Source organism: Neoarius graeffei, chromosome 2 (assembly GCF_027579695.1).
Source record: "Neoarius graeffei isolate fNeoGra1 chromosome 2, fNeoGra1.pri, whole genome shotgun sequence".
Classification (NCBI taxonomy): Eukaryota; Metazoa; Chordata; class Actinopteri; order Siluriformes; family Ariidae; genus Neoarius; species Neoarius graeffei.
In genome coordinates, this window is record NC_083570.1 from 69,658,065 (window position 1) to 69,670,386 (window position 12,322).

The 12,322-nt window shown below is 37.2% G+C and overlaps 1 protein-coding gene across 1 annotated transcript; it reads right to left on the reverse strand.

Annotated features, from left to right (window-relative positions):
* Positions 1-4,059: 4,059 nt before the first annotated feature.
* On the reverse strand, positions 4,060-12,207 carry cops2 (COP9 signalosome subunit 2). Its single transcript, XM_060914828.1, has 13 exons — positions 12,101-12,207; positions 9,753-9,866; positions 9,592-9,669; positions 9,366-9,491; positions 7,998-8,087; positions 7,738-7,815; positions 7,481-7,655; positions 7,179-7,357; positions 7,049-7,101; positions 5,357-5,454; positions 5,180-5,262; positions 5,040-5,098; positions 4,060-4,901 (listed from the first exon to the last, which is right to left on the reverse strand). Exons 1-13 carry the CDS (start codon positions 12,152-12,154, stop codon positions 4,757-4,759), a joined length of 1,332 nt encoding a protein of 443 aa, XP_060770811.1. The 5' UTR covers positions 12,155-12,207; the 3' UTR covers positions 4,060-4,756.
* Between the last annotated feature and the right edge of the window lie 115 nt (positions 12,208-12,322).

Sequence of the window (12,322 nt, forward strand, 5' to 3'; positions counted from 1 at the left end):
AAACCTCTTTTTACACATTTTAAACATCTGTGCTTTTTAAAACATCTTTTTTTTACACATTTTAAACATCTGTGCTTTTTTAAAACCTTTTTTACACATTTTAAACATCTGTGCTTTTTAAAACCTCTTTTTTTACACATTTCAAACATCTGTGCTTTTTGAACACATCTTTTTTTACACATTTTAAACATCTGTGCTTTTTAAAATCTCTTTTTTACACATTTTAAACATCTGTGCTTTTTAAAACCTCTTTTTTTACACATTTTAAACATCTGTGCTTTTTGAAAACATCTTTTTTTACACATTTTAAACATCTGTGCTTTTTAAAACATCTTTTTTACATATTTTAAACATCTGTGCTTTTTAAAACCTCTTTTTTACACATTTTAAACATCTGTGCTTTTTAAAACATCTTCTTTACACATTTTAAACATCTGTGCTTTTTAAAACCTCTTTTTTACACATTTTAAACATCTGTGCTTTTTAAAACATCTTTTTTACACATTTTAAACATCTGTGCTTTTTTAAAACCTCTTTTTTACACATTTTAAACATCTGTGCTTTTTAAAACATCTTTTTTACACATTTTAAACATCTGTGCTTTTTAAAACATCTTTTTAACACATTTTAAACATCTGTGCTTTTTAAAACCTCTTTTTTACACATTTTAAACATCTGTGCTTTTTAAAACCTCTTTTTACACATTTTAAACATCTGTGCTTTTTTAAAACCTCTTTTTACACATTTTAAACATCTGTGCTTTTTAAAACATCTTCTTTACACATTTTAAACATCTGTGCTTTTTGAAAACATCTTTTTTTTTACACATTTTAAACATCTGTGCTTTTTAAAACCTCTTTTCTACACATTTTAAACATCTGTGCTTTTTAAAACATCTTTTTTACACATTTTAAACATCTGTGCTTTTTTTAAAACCTCTTTTTTACACATTTTAAACATCTGTGCTTTTTAAAACATCTTTACACATTTTAAACATGTGCTTTTTTAAAACCTTTTTTACACATTTTAAACATCTGTGCTTTTTAAAACCTCTTTTTTACACATTTTAAACATCTGTGCTTTTTAAAACCTCTTTTTACACATTTTAAACATCTGTGCTTTTTTAAAACCTCTTTTTACACATTTTAAACATCTGTGCTTTTTAAAACATCTTTTTTACACATTTTAAACATCTGTGCTTTTTAAAACCTCTTTTTTACACATTTTAAACATCTGTGCTTTTTAAAACCTCTTTTTACACATTTTAAACATCTGTGCTTTTTTAAAACCTCTTTTTACACATTTTAAACATCTGTGCTTTTTAAAACATCTTTACACATTTTAAACATGTGCTTTTTTAAAACCTTTTTTACACATTTTAAACATCTGTGCTTTTTAAAACATCTTTTTTTTTACATATTGTAAACATCTGTGCTTTTTTAAAACCTCTTTTTTTTTACACATTTTAAACATCTGTGCTTTTTAAAACATCTTTTTTACACATCTTAAATGTGCTTTTTTAAAACCTTTTTTACACATTTTAAACATCTGTGCTTTTTTTAAACATCTTGTTTTACACATTTTAAACATCTCATAGCATCGTTAGCTAGCACCTCTTGGCAGATGACAACACTATGGCAATGGAGCATCTTCAGATCCAGTCCATGAAAATCCAAACTTTAAATAATCGTGGTCATACTTCCTTCTTTTTTTGCTTGGCCCAGACTCTGTCTCCTCACTCACTGTAGCTTTAGGTACTAAAAATCAATCCATTTTGTCTCTGGCAAAGGCTAGCTGAAGTTCGCTAAATGTCTGCAATAGTAACTTATTCTGGTTTATTTTTCCTCACGTTGCACCCCCCCTGAAGAACTCTGGCGCCCCCTAGGGGAGGCGCGCCCCACACTTTGAAAAGCCCTGGTTTAGAACGTTCGTTGATGTCTCAGATAAAATCAGTGATATGGTAACCTGCGGTTAATGAACAAAGCAACAAAGTTGCTGACGACTGACAAGTGCACTATGGCGGCATATGGCTGGAGTTTCAAACCCTGCTGCTCAGGAAAAAAGGGGCAGAGATGAGCAGGGCCAGAGCAGCATTTTAAAATCACCGAGGTCCATGATGCGCAAAGTGCGCACCGAAAAACGTTCGCCATATTTAAATGAGAGGGGTGAATTACACATCACACAAGAGATCTATTCCTGAAATTACTTTTAATGGTGTTTGAACTGAATATAGTCAGTTTTGGAAAAAAAAATCATGTATGTGGCAAGAGTAAGAATAATTTAAGCTTGTTTATTGGTTTGATCTGGCCCAAGCAATGAGGACAAAAGATACCTTAACCATGTAGCCTATGGAACTAAGATACATTAACAATCTGGCATCCGTTACACCGACACAAAAAACATTCTGGGAAAAAAATCAGTAAACACCACCATGTTTTAGGCAAAGTTATCCAAGGCAAACACAAGTTGAAACTTTCCCCTGTATTGCTTTGGCTTATCAAATGATTTCTTTTTAAAATCACAAACAAGGCAGGCTACAACTGCGCTGCTTCGAAAATGTAAATTTAACAGCTTGATGAAAGTGCGCTGATGGTTACCATGAAAAAAACGTGTCTCTTGCACTGCGTTCCTCCCCCGAGTCGCGTGGTCATTTGCTTTTGTGTTCTTGGTCTCAGAGCCGCGTGCACGAAACAGACACAGAAGATAGAATCAACGTTTAACATAATTAACAATGCACTTCTTATGGAGATGTTTTAATGTTATTCTTTATTTTTTTATGCAGTTGAATATTTAGCGTACAAATGTATTTTCAGCTCTTAAAAATGACCGAGGTCCGGACCGCGGGGGCCTCATAGCTGGCTGCGGCCATGCAGATGAACAAGACGCTAATAGGAAGATAAGACAGTTCAATGACAAACGGAAGTTCGGGCGAGATTGGCTAGTTCATAGCAAGACCAAAAATACCATGTACTGCGAAGACTGTAGAAAGTATGGCAAAGACAGGCACCAGCAATTTTAAACTTGAAACTATAAAGGACCATGAAAAGTCAAATGCACACATCAGTACTATAACATCCGAAGATGACTGGTTCACCATAGGACAGCATTGCTTTCAAGTCCCTGGCTGTCATGAAGTCAGCTGAGCTGGAGAGGATGAACGTTTAGAAACGTTCATGCGATTGGAAAGAAGTTGATCTCGCCCCAGCTATCAACTTATGGCCTGCTGGAAGCCTCAGGTCATGAAGACCATTTTTCATGGACCATTCAGACTCATCTGATGATGAATGTCATGAGAACATTTAATGTCTCTCTCTACACATGTTCACACATGCATCACACTCACACACACACTATTAATATATTATACATAATACTTGATAATACACATAATACTTGCATATCAAAACATCAAATGTTTTTCAATGATAAATGCTTTGAATTGGACTTTTAATTTTAGAATCAGTTCAGCTGTACTGAATGTTATTTTTCATATAATACGATATTTCATATTGTTCAATAAACAGAATACTCTGTTTATATTTTTGTCTGAATTGGTTGCATGTTTTCATATAGGGAGCTACCTTAACAGCACTGAATACTTGAGTGCTACCGTAGAGATACATTATACGCTGCCATTCATAATTAAATCTAGATCTTCTGAACTTTAACGTATCATGCTGAAGAAAAAAACTGCGATTTCCAGGCAACAAAATTGTGGCTAGTGGCTCGGGAAAACCACTAGCTCTGAGCAAAAAAGTTAATGTAAAGCCCTGTAAATAATGTATGTAAAATAATATTCTAGCGACTTATTGGTGCCATCTTCCTACAACAGTCCACTTTAGAGGCAAGTTTTCTACATTATTTATAAACCTACTTGTTTTTGAGATTAAAACCCATTCAGTGACCAATCACAATTCTCCTTGGATATCCATCACAAACCCCACTTTTAAAACCAATACCAGCAATCTATTAATACAATCCATAATCTGACATTTCGCAACAAATTTTCACAAATGTAAATTTTCTTCATCTCTTCTCCCACATCAAACATACATGTGATTTTATTTTCTGAATGACGCAACAAATGCATCCTTTTCTTTATTGTTCAAATATGAAACAACAGAACACAATTTATTAGCAGGGATGAGGTTTCAAATTCAACGTAGCCATAATTTAACTGATGTTCATTAATATGTATTCTCATGCTATGACTCAGCCATCTTAGAGGCACAGTCTTCTTTCTAAACTCACCCAATCTTATTTATTTGTGAAAACCAGAATAACTTGAGCAATTACTTTATTCACTGATGCCACAGTTCGTCTTCCTAAACTTTGGAAAGGGGCTCTTTCAGCAAAAACAAAAAACATGCTTTGACAATGCTTTGTACAACAGATAAACATTCTTCCTTTTATTACAGAGCATCACCACACTTCTTACAAAAAAAAAAAAAGTATACCTTTCAAATGTATGCTATAACCAAATGTCAAGACATGTGATTAAAATAACACTTCCCAAGATGATTCCAATACAGTCTAAAGAACAGACTTCAAGGATTCAGAACAGCAGATTTTCTTTGGGCATTTCTGTGTTGTTTGGGATTTAAGTATCAGCAGCTGCATAACACAAATTAGCCAGTTTAAGCGCACACTTCATGTCATTCAGTGATCAGGGGATTTAGGACCTGAAAGGAGTTTGTGTCTCTGACAGCCCTTTGAGCCATCTGGGTGTCTGGTGAACGGACTGATTTTCAGGGTCTCAAGCCAGTTTACTGACAATGGCCTGGTTGAGTGAATTCAGCTGATTGGTCCATTTGTCTAGAGCTGTATATCGAGCACCACCTCTCTTCTGGTGATCAAGTTCCAACAGCTGGTTGACCTGGTCAATGCGGCCATTGATTGTGCTGAAACATTTCAAATCAATCATGACAAACCAGTAAATAAAGCACGCGTGCACACAAAATTATATATAAAACACAATATAATCTTTGATGTTTCACACAATCATATCCTTTCCAAAGTACAGGAGTCAGACAACTTACTTGTCTAATATACACTGCACAAGCAAGCTTTCCACATCCACAACATCAATGTTCAATTCCTGCAGAAAAATAGCCACCAAGTCAAGACACAATAATTGAACTTTCAACAACAGAGTTCCATTCTACAGAAAACATATTACCTTTGAAATGAAAGGTATGTGTATCCTAGTGTAAGGTTTAATTAATTTGATGAGCACTTGTGTTCTTATGTTCCGTAACAGCTCTGAAAAGATAAAAACAAAAAGATGAATATTCAGTCACAAACTAGGTGGGGGATCAAAGTAGTCATTCCATTTATAGTTATAATTCAGACTCACCTTCAATATGTTCTCTGATAAACGGGTCATCCATTATGTTACTGTGATTCGTCTTCAAAATCTTCTCAAACTCTGTGATGTCATTGTTCTGGTAGGCACTGTAATTTAAAAAAAAAAAAAAGTGTCAAAAAACTACTATAATATACATCAGAACAACTGACTTTCAGAATTAATGAAGACATTTAAAGATAGTTGTTAAATTATAAGCAAGATATGTATTACAGTATAAGCTCCCCAGACCAAAAAAAAAAAAAAAGAAGTCATGTGGCGTCCACATACAACAGCACCTTATAGTACAATGTTAATCGTTTGTGCACATGTAACTTATTGTAAAACCCAGCACGTAAGTTTATATCCAAACACTGAAGTACATGGGGGTGGGGGGTGGAATATAATTTGAGGGGGGGAATGAACTTTAAACATCTTTTTGCTCGCACAACCTTAAAAACACATTGCATCTCAGTATGTAGAGTGAAATTGTGGAACAGACTGTGGGGAGGGCTGAAGCAATGTCCAAGCATGAGTATATTCAAACAGCGGTACAAATACATGGTATTCACTAGGTACAGTGAGGAAGAAGGGTGGGACGAGCACTCGGGCTTTTGCACATATTTTTATTTACTTTGTTTATTTTGTAGTTTGTTGGTACAGGTAAATATGTTTAAATTACTTGTGTTTAGGAGTATGTGATTTAAAAATAGTAAATAAAAATAATAATAACTAATATATTACATACACACACACATATACAGGAAGTAAATAGTCTCATCTCATCTCATTATCTCTAGCCGCTTTATCCTTCTACAGGGTCGCAGGCAAGCTGGAGCCTATCCCAGCTGACTACGGGCGAAAGGCGGGGTACACCCTGGACAAGTCGCCAGGTCATCACAGGGCTGACACATAGACACAGACAACCATTCACACTCACATTCGCACCTACGGTCAATTTAGAGTCACCAGTTAACCTAACCTGCATGTCTTTGGACTGTGGGGGAAACCAGAGCACCCGGAGGAAACCCACGCGGACACGGGGAGAACATGCAAACTCCGCACAGAAAGGCCCTCGCCGGCCACGGGGCTCGAACCCAGGACCTTCTTGCTGTGAGGCGACAGCGCTAACCACTACACCACCGTGCCGCCCGGAAGTAAATAGTATTATTAATTAATTGGAAAAGGGGTAGGATTAAATAAGCTAATGCTTCTTCCTACTCCTTTTCAAACATGTTAAGTTAATATTGTTCCATTGTTTTTTTTAATTGAATTAAGTGTTTTTATTTGTTCTTTTTTTTCCTCTTCTGTTTTGTACTACTTTGATATGTTTGAATATTCATTCATTCATGTAGCACATGAATACTGATAGTGTTGTGTAAAAGTTGTGTAGAGTGGCAAAAGGGTATTCTAGTATTTGAGAGTACATCTGTCCCATCAAAAGACGTGTCACAACAGATTGTACACCACTTCTATACAAAATGCGATTAGGTTGTTGAACAGCAGGTAAAACACAGGCAGCCATGTTGAAGTGCAACTCAGTACACAGAAGAGTGAGCAAAAACTGACAAATCTCAATACATTAGTGGCTGGTGCTGATATTACAAGCGCTGGGGAAGAAATTACTAATTTTTTTTTTCTTTTTTTGTCTGAGAAGCTTATGTAATGTGTGTTAATTAATACTTTATCTTTAAGCTGCCTTACCTTACCAAGTTCGTCATTGCTAGAATTTCTGGATCATTCTTGTAGGGTTTTGCCTAGCCACAAAACAACAGTTTAGAAAAATCAACGCCACAAAATGAACAAAAAGACCCCGAATTCCATTTTTCATTACCTCTTGAGAATCAAATGGGTTTATTCCTGACTTCATCAGCATGTTAGCCAAGACCAAGTACTTTAAACAAGTAGTTCGTCTGGGGCTTCCGGATTCATCGTAATTTTTGAATGCTTCAAAAAAGTCTGTATGCGCTTTCTCAAACTCTCCCTCCCTTAAGTGCATTTTTCCACCACATTCTAAAATCAGAGACACACACATGAAAATGCAGACTGTAATTCAAGTAACCACAGTGGGAGAACATCATTGTATTTGAGAAATTGATTTAGTAAATAAGAAGTAGACAGTGAAGGAAAAATTACCTCGGATGACTCCCATGATGAGTGGATGTGGGATTGCTGACTTGATGTGTAAAGACTGCTCATAGAGAGCTTTCAGCTTCTTGTTGTTTTTCTGGGCTGTGTACATTTGAATTTCCAAAGCGTAAATCTCCAGCAACTGCGTGCCTTTTTTCAGATCATCTTCACCATCATCCGTCTTCACAATGACAACAGAACAATTACAATCAAATGACACTTCTCATCCCAACTCAAACGTTTCCACATAGATGCTCTTTTACCTGACATGACTGGTGCAACTGCCTGAGAATTTTCTGAAGTTTTCCATACTCTTCTCTCTCCAAATACAACTTGCCTAACTGGATTGAACAAAGGAACATATGTTTGGCATGTTATCATTTCTATGTTGGAAATGCAGCAGAATTAGTTCAATTACTTCACAGCATGTTAAACACATCTACAGTCGGATAATAAAGTAAAAAACACTCTCTTTTAAACTGTGGTTGAGGATATACTGGTCATTAAAAGGAATCATAAATACCTTTGTATTGGTTTTAAACCACAGTCTGTCATTTTTGGCATCCTTTAATGCTTCTAGTGTCGTCTCGTAAAATTCTTGAAGCAAGTCCATCTGTAACAAACGCAGCAAGAAACTCACAAACATGTCTTTTCCACTGAATTTATCTGAATTCACAGTATTTGATTAGAAACATTCATTAAGGAAATTCTAACACTTAGGCCAAGTTTACATTAGACCGTATCTGTCTCGTTTTCTTCGCGGATGCACTGTCCGTTTACATTAAAACGCCTGGAAACGCCAGGAAACGGGAATCCGCCAGGGTCCACGTATTCAATCCAGATCGTGTCTGGTCCGGTGCTGTGTAAACATTGAGAATACGCGGATACGCTGTGCTGAGCTCTAGCTGGCGTCGTCATTGGACAACGTCACTGTGACATCCGCCTTCCTGATTCGCTGGCATTGGTCATGTGACGCGGCTGCTGAAAAACGGCGCGGACTTCCGCCTTGTATCACCTTTCATTAAAGAGTATAAAAGTATGAAAATACTGCAAATACTGATGCAAATACTGCCCATTGTGTAGTTATGATTGTCTTTAGGCTTGCCATCCTTCCACTTGCAAGTGGTAAGTGATCTGCGCTGGGATCACACACACAGCGGCTCAGTCCCGAATCACTGCTCGTGCACTTCACTCGCGCGCTCTGTGAGCTGCGCAGGGCCGGAGTGCGCACCCTCCAGAGGGCACTCGCTGTTCAGGGCAGAGTGATTTGGAGCGCAGGATGCCTGCGGAGCCGAGCGTATCCGTGTATTGGCGTTGCTGTGTGCATGCAAATCATTTTAAAAACGTTAATCTGATGATCCGCTGATACGGTCTAATGTAAACCCCACCTTAATATAAAGGTTCCCATATAGCATTATTTACTGCACTAATTAACATGAACAACTGTTGGACTTGGCGCCACAAAAACAAAAAAGAGTTAATTTGCTTTTGTATAAATGTTAATGAAATACATTTGTTCTGATGTTTGTTGAACCCATGGCTAGTTAGCACATGTTAACTGAAGAAAATTTTAATCCATATCTGAATGTTAACATATTGTTTAAAGTCAGATGGATGGATGTCCAGGTTTTAAATATTGGATTTTTTCCAGTTAATATCCACAAACGTGAATTAAGGTGTTTGTTCCTGTTGGTCATTATAGATTTAAGTTAAATAATTGATGTTATAAACATGTATTTATGCTGATCGTTAATATTGGCCCAAGTGTTAATCACGCTGTTCATGTTCTTTAAGGTGTATTTATGCTGAGGGTTAAGATTTGTTCAAGTTCATGAATGGGTTAAATAATGTCAGTTAAGGGAACTTTAAAGCGTTACCATGGAAACAGTACCTGTTTGGAGGTTGAAATGTAATCTAGAATAGAGTTGATTGATTTCTCAGAGTAGTTCCTTGTGACAGCACTTCGTATATAGGTTAAGAGCTGTTTGTATCGGTTCATCATTTCCGGAAAGTTAGTCTGAATTGGGGAGGAAAAGAGATCAAATATTTGTCAGCCACTGTTGAAACATTTTCACAAATTCCAAAATCAAGTATGGTATGGTATCCTTGCTTCTTACCAACTTAAAATTGATTTTAATCATCTGTTTTAGCGCTTTGAAACCCCATTCTCCTTTTTCACCCTCAAGCTCCAGCACCTAGAGTTCAGATAAGAATGCGGTCATTTCTTTAACAGCAAACTTTATAAATATGTGACATAAATAAGGGAGTGCTGCTTTACCTTCTGAAAGCTGCTCAAAGCAGCTTTGGGATCGTCTTCTTTTAGAGCTTTAGAATTGTAGTACTGATTCTCCAAGTCAACATTTGGCTCAGAGTTGCTGTCCTCTGAGTACTCCTGAAATTTGAAACAGAGAAACATCAGCTATGAAGATTATCAACAGTGCGTTTTAGTATCCCATTGCTGTGCTAGGCATATGGTTTGGAAACTAATTTCCAGTATGTGTCAGATACAGCCACTGCACCGCAAAACCTGCAGCCACTCCAAATAGAAATATTTTAATTCAAGTTAAATGTTAAATCTTGTCAAAACGTACAGCGTCTATAAAGAGGAGGCAGGATTTTTTTTCAAACATATTTTAGAAGTATTTTTCAGTTTGACATTCAAATTTGTTTTAAAATTTTCAATATTTAATAACTACAGGCAAATAACTGGAATAGCTAAAATGAGGTTTAGGTGGGTTTTTTTTTAAGCAAACAAAATCATTCATAAGAGGCGGCACGGTGGTGTAGTGGTTAGCACTGTCACCTCACAGCAAGAAGGTCCGGGTTTGAGCCCAGCAGCCGACAAGGGCCTTTCTGTGCGGAGTTTGCATGTTCTCCCCGTGTCCGTGTGGGTATCCTCCGGGTGCTCCGGTTTCCCCCACAGTCCAAAGACATGCAGGTTAGGCTAATTTGTGACTCTAAACTGACCGTAGGTGTGAATGCGAGTGTGAATAGTTGTTTGTCTCTGTGTGCCAGCCTTGCGATAGCCTGGCGACTTGTCCAGGGTGTACCAAACCTCTCGCCCATAGTCAGCTGGGATAGGCTCCAGCTTGCCTGCGACCCTGTAGAACAGGATAATCGGCTACAGATAACGGATGGGTGGATGGAAACATTCATAACATTGTATAGACTTGCTGAGAAGTGAATCCAATTCACGTTTGCACACAAAATAACATTTACACCAAAGATCTGGAAACCATTACCATTAAATATCAGGCTCCAAAATTATCACTCATTTTTAAGAGCTGCTAAATGGATTTTATTAATTCCTTTTATTTTTCTTTAACAGTTGTACTTTTATTCCATTTCTGTAGACTTGTACATTTTAGAATTCCTGCTTTCGGTTAGTAATATTATCAATTTCATTATTACCATTTTATTTTTTAATAAACGTAGCCATCTCACATCTCCCAGTTGGACCCTGAACTCACACTTCTGTCCGTGTGGAGTTTATCGTGTTCTCCACTCGTCTGTGCGGGTTCCATCCCTCCTCCCAAAAACATAGGTAGACTAGCTATGCCAAATTAGCCCTAGGTGTCAATGTGTATTAACCTCCTAAGGCCCAAGCTGTTTTTTTACATGCATTTTTTATTTCTCTTTGCTATTTGGGCTTATTAGAACCTGATTAGAATAAAAACTAAGCATCATCTTTTGATAAGATGTACTTTTAGAGAAAAAGTACGTCCACATATGTGGATTCTTGTTCCGATTTTCCATAAAGTGCTGTCCACGCATGTGACCGCTAAGCCCTAGGAGGTTAATATGCATTTGTGTGTGTACAGCGTCCTGAGATGTACTGGCTTTCCATCCCAGGTGTATCCCACTGTACCCCCAGAGATCCCAGAACAGGTTCTGGATCCACTGCAACCCTGATCAGGATGAATGAATGAATGAATGAATGAATGATATTTGACCACCTGTTGTTGCTTTTTATCTGTTTTGTACTTCACAACAAAGCATTTAAAGCTGCATTTTAAATAAATACAAAGTGGGAAAGAACTAAAGGGTATAAGAATTGTTGTTCTTGTTGCTGTTTTTGGTGATAAAATGACAGCAGAAAGTTCACGTCACTGCAGTGGATGGCTTTACTGTCCAGGCATCGCATGATATCCGGACACCATCAATTCTCTCCCAGCATCAGTGCAGTCACTAAATTATAATGTAGTAAAATAGTTATTGTATATTGTTTCACTTTGGACCTACCGGAGTGAATCAGTGACAGCTCTCCGGCTTCACAGAGCTGCTAACTAGCTAGGAGGCGTTTAGCATTCTGTAATACTGCATGCTGTAGCGGCAAGTAATGGCAAAATGACACAAGAAGTCATTACAAACTTCACAACTACAGTTCTTTTCAGTCACACTTTGATAAACGAACAGGACGAGTAGCTACCCGAGTACAAGCCAAGATAAAACATTAATAAACATAAGCTAGCTAGGCTAGTTACTCCGCTCTATGCGAGAGCTAGCTATCCAGTCAGAGACAGAAGCTGGATACCTGCTAGCATGCTAACTGTATTCCAAGACAAAATATTCACCGATAAAAAGTAAACAACATGCATGCAAAACCACATCAGTTAGATAATTTACCAGATCATAATCTTCTTCATCATCGCACATGAAATCATCTTCCATGTCAGACATTTTGACCGGTGAACAGGGCCGAAACACTCCCACAATCCTCCGCGCTTCAAAATAATCACAGTGTAAGCCGTACTGCGCATGCGAAGAAGACATGACACGTCCTCTGATCCCAGGTCAGACGTTGCCATATATCTTATCATATTCATGGGATATTTAGAGGACGAAACT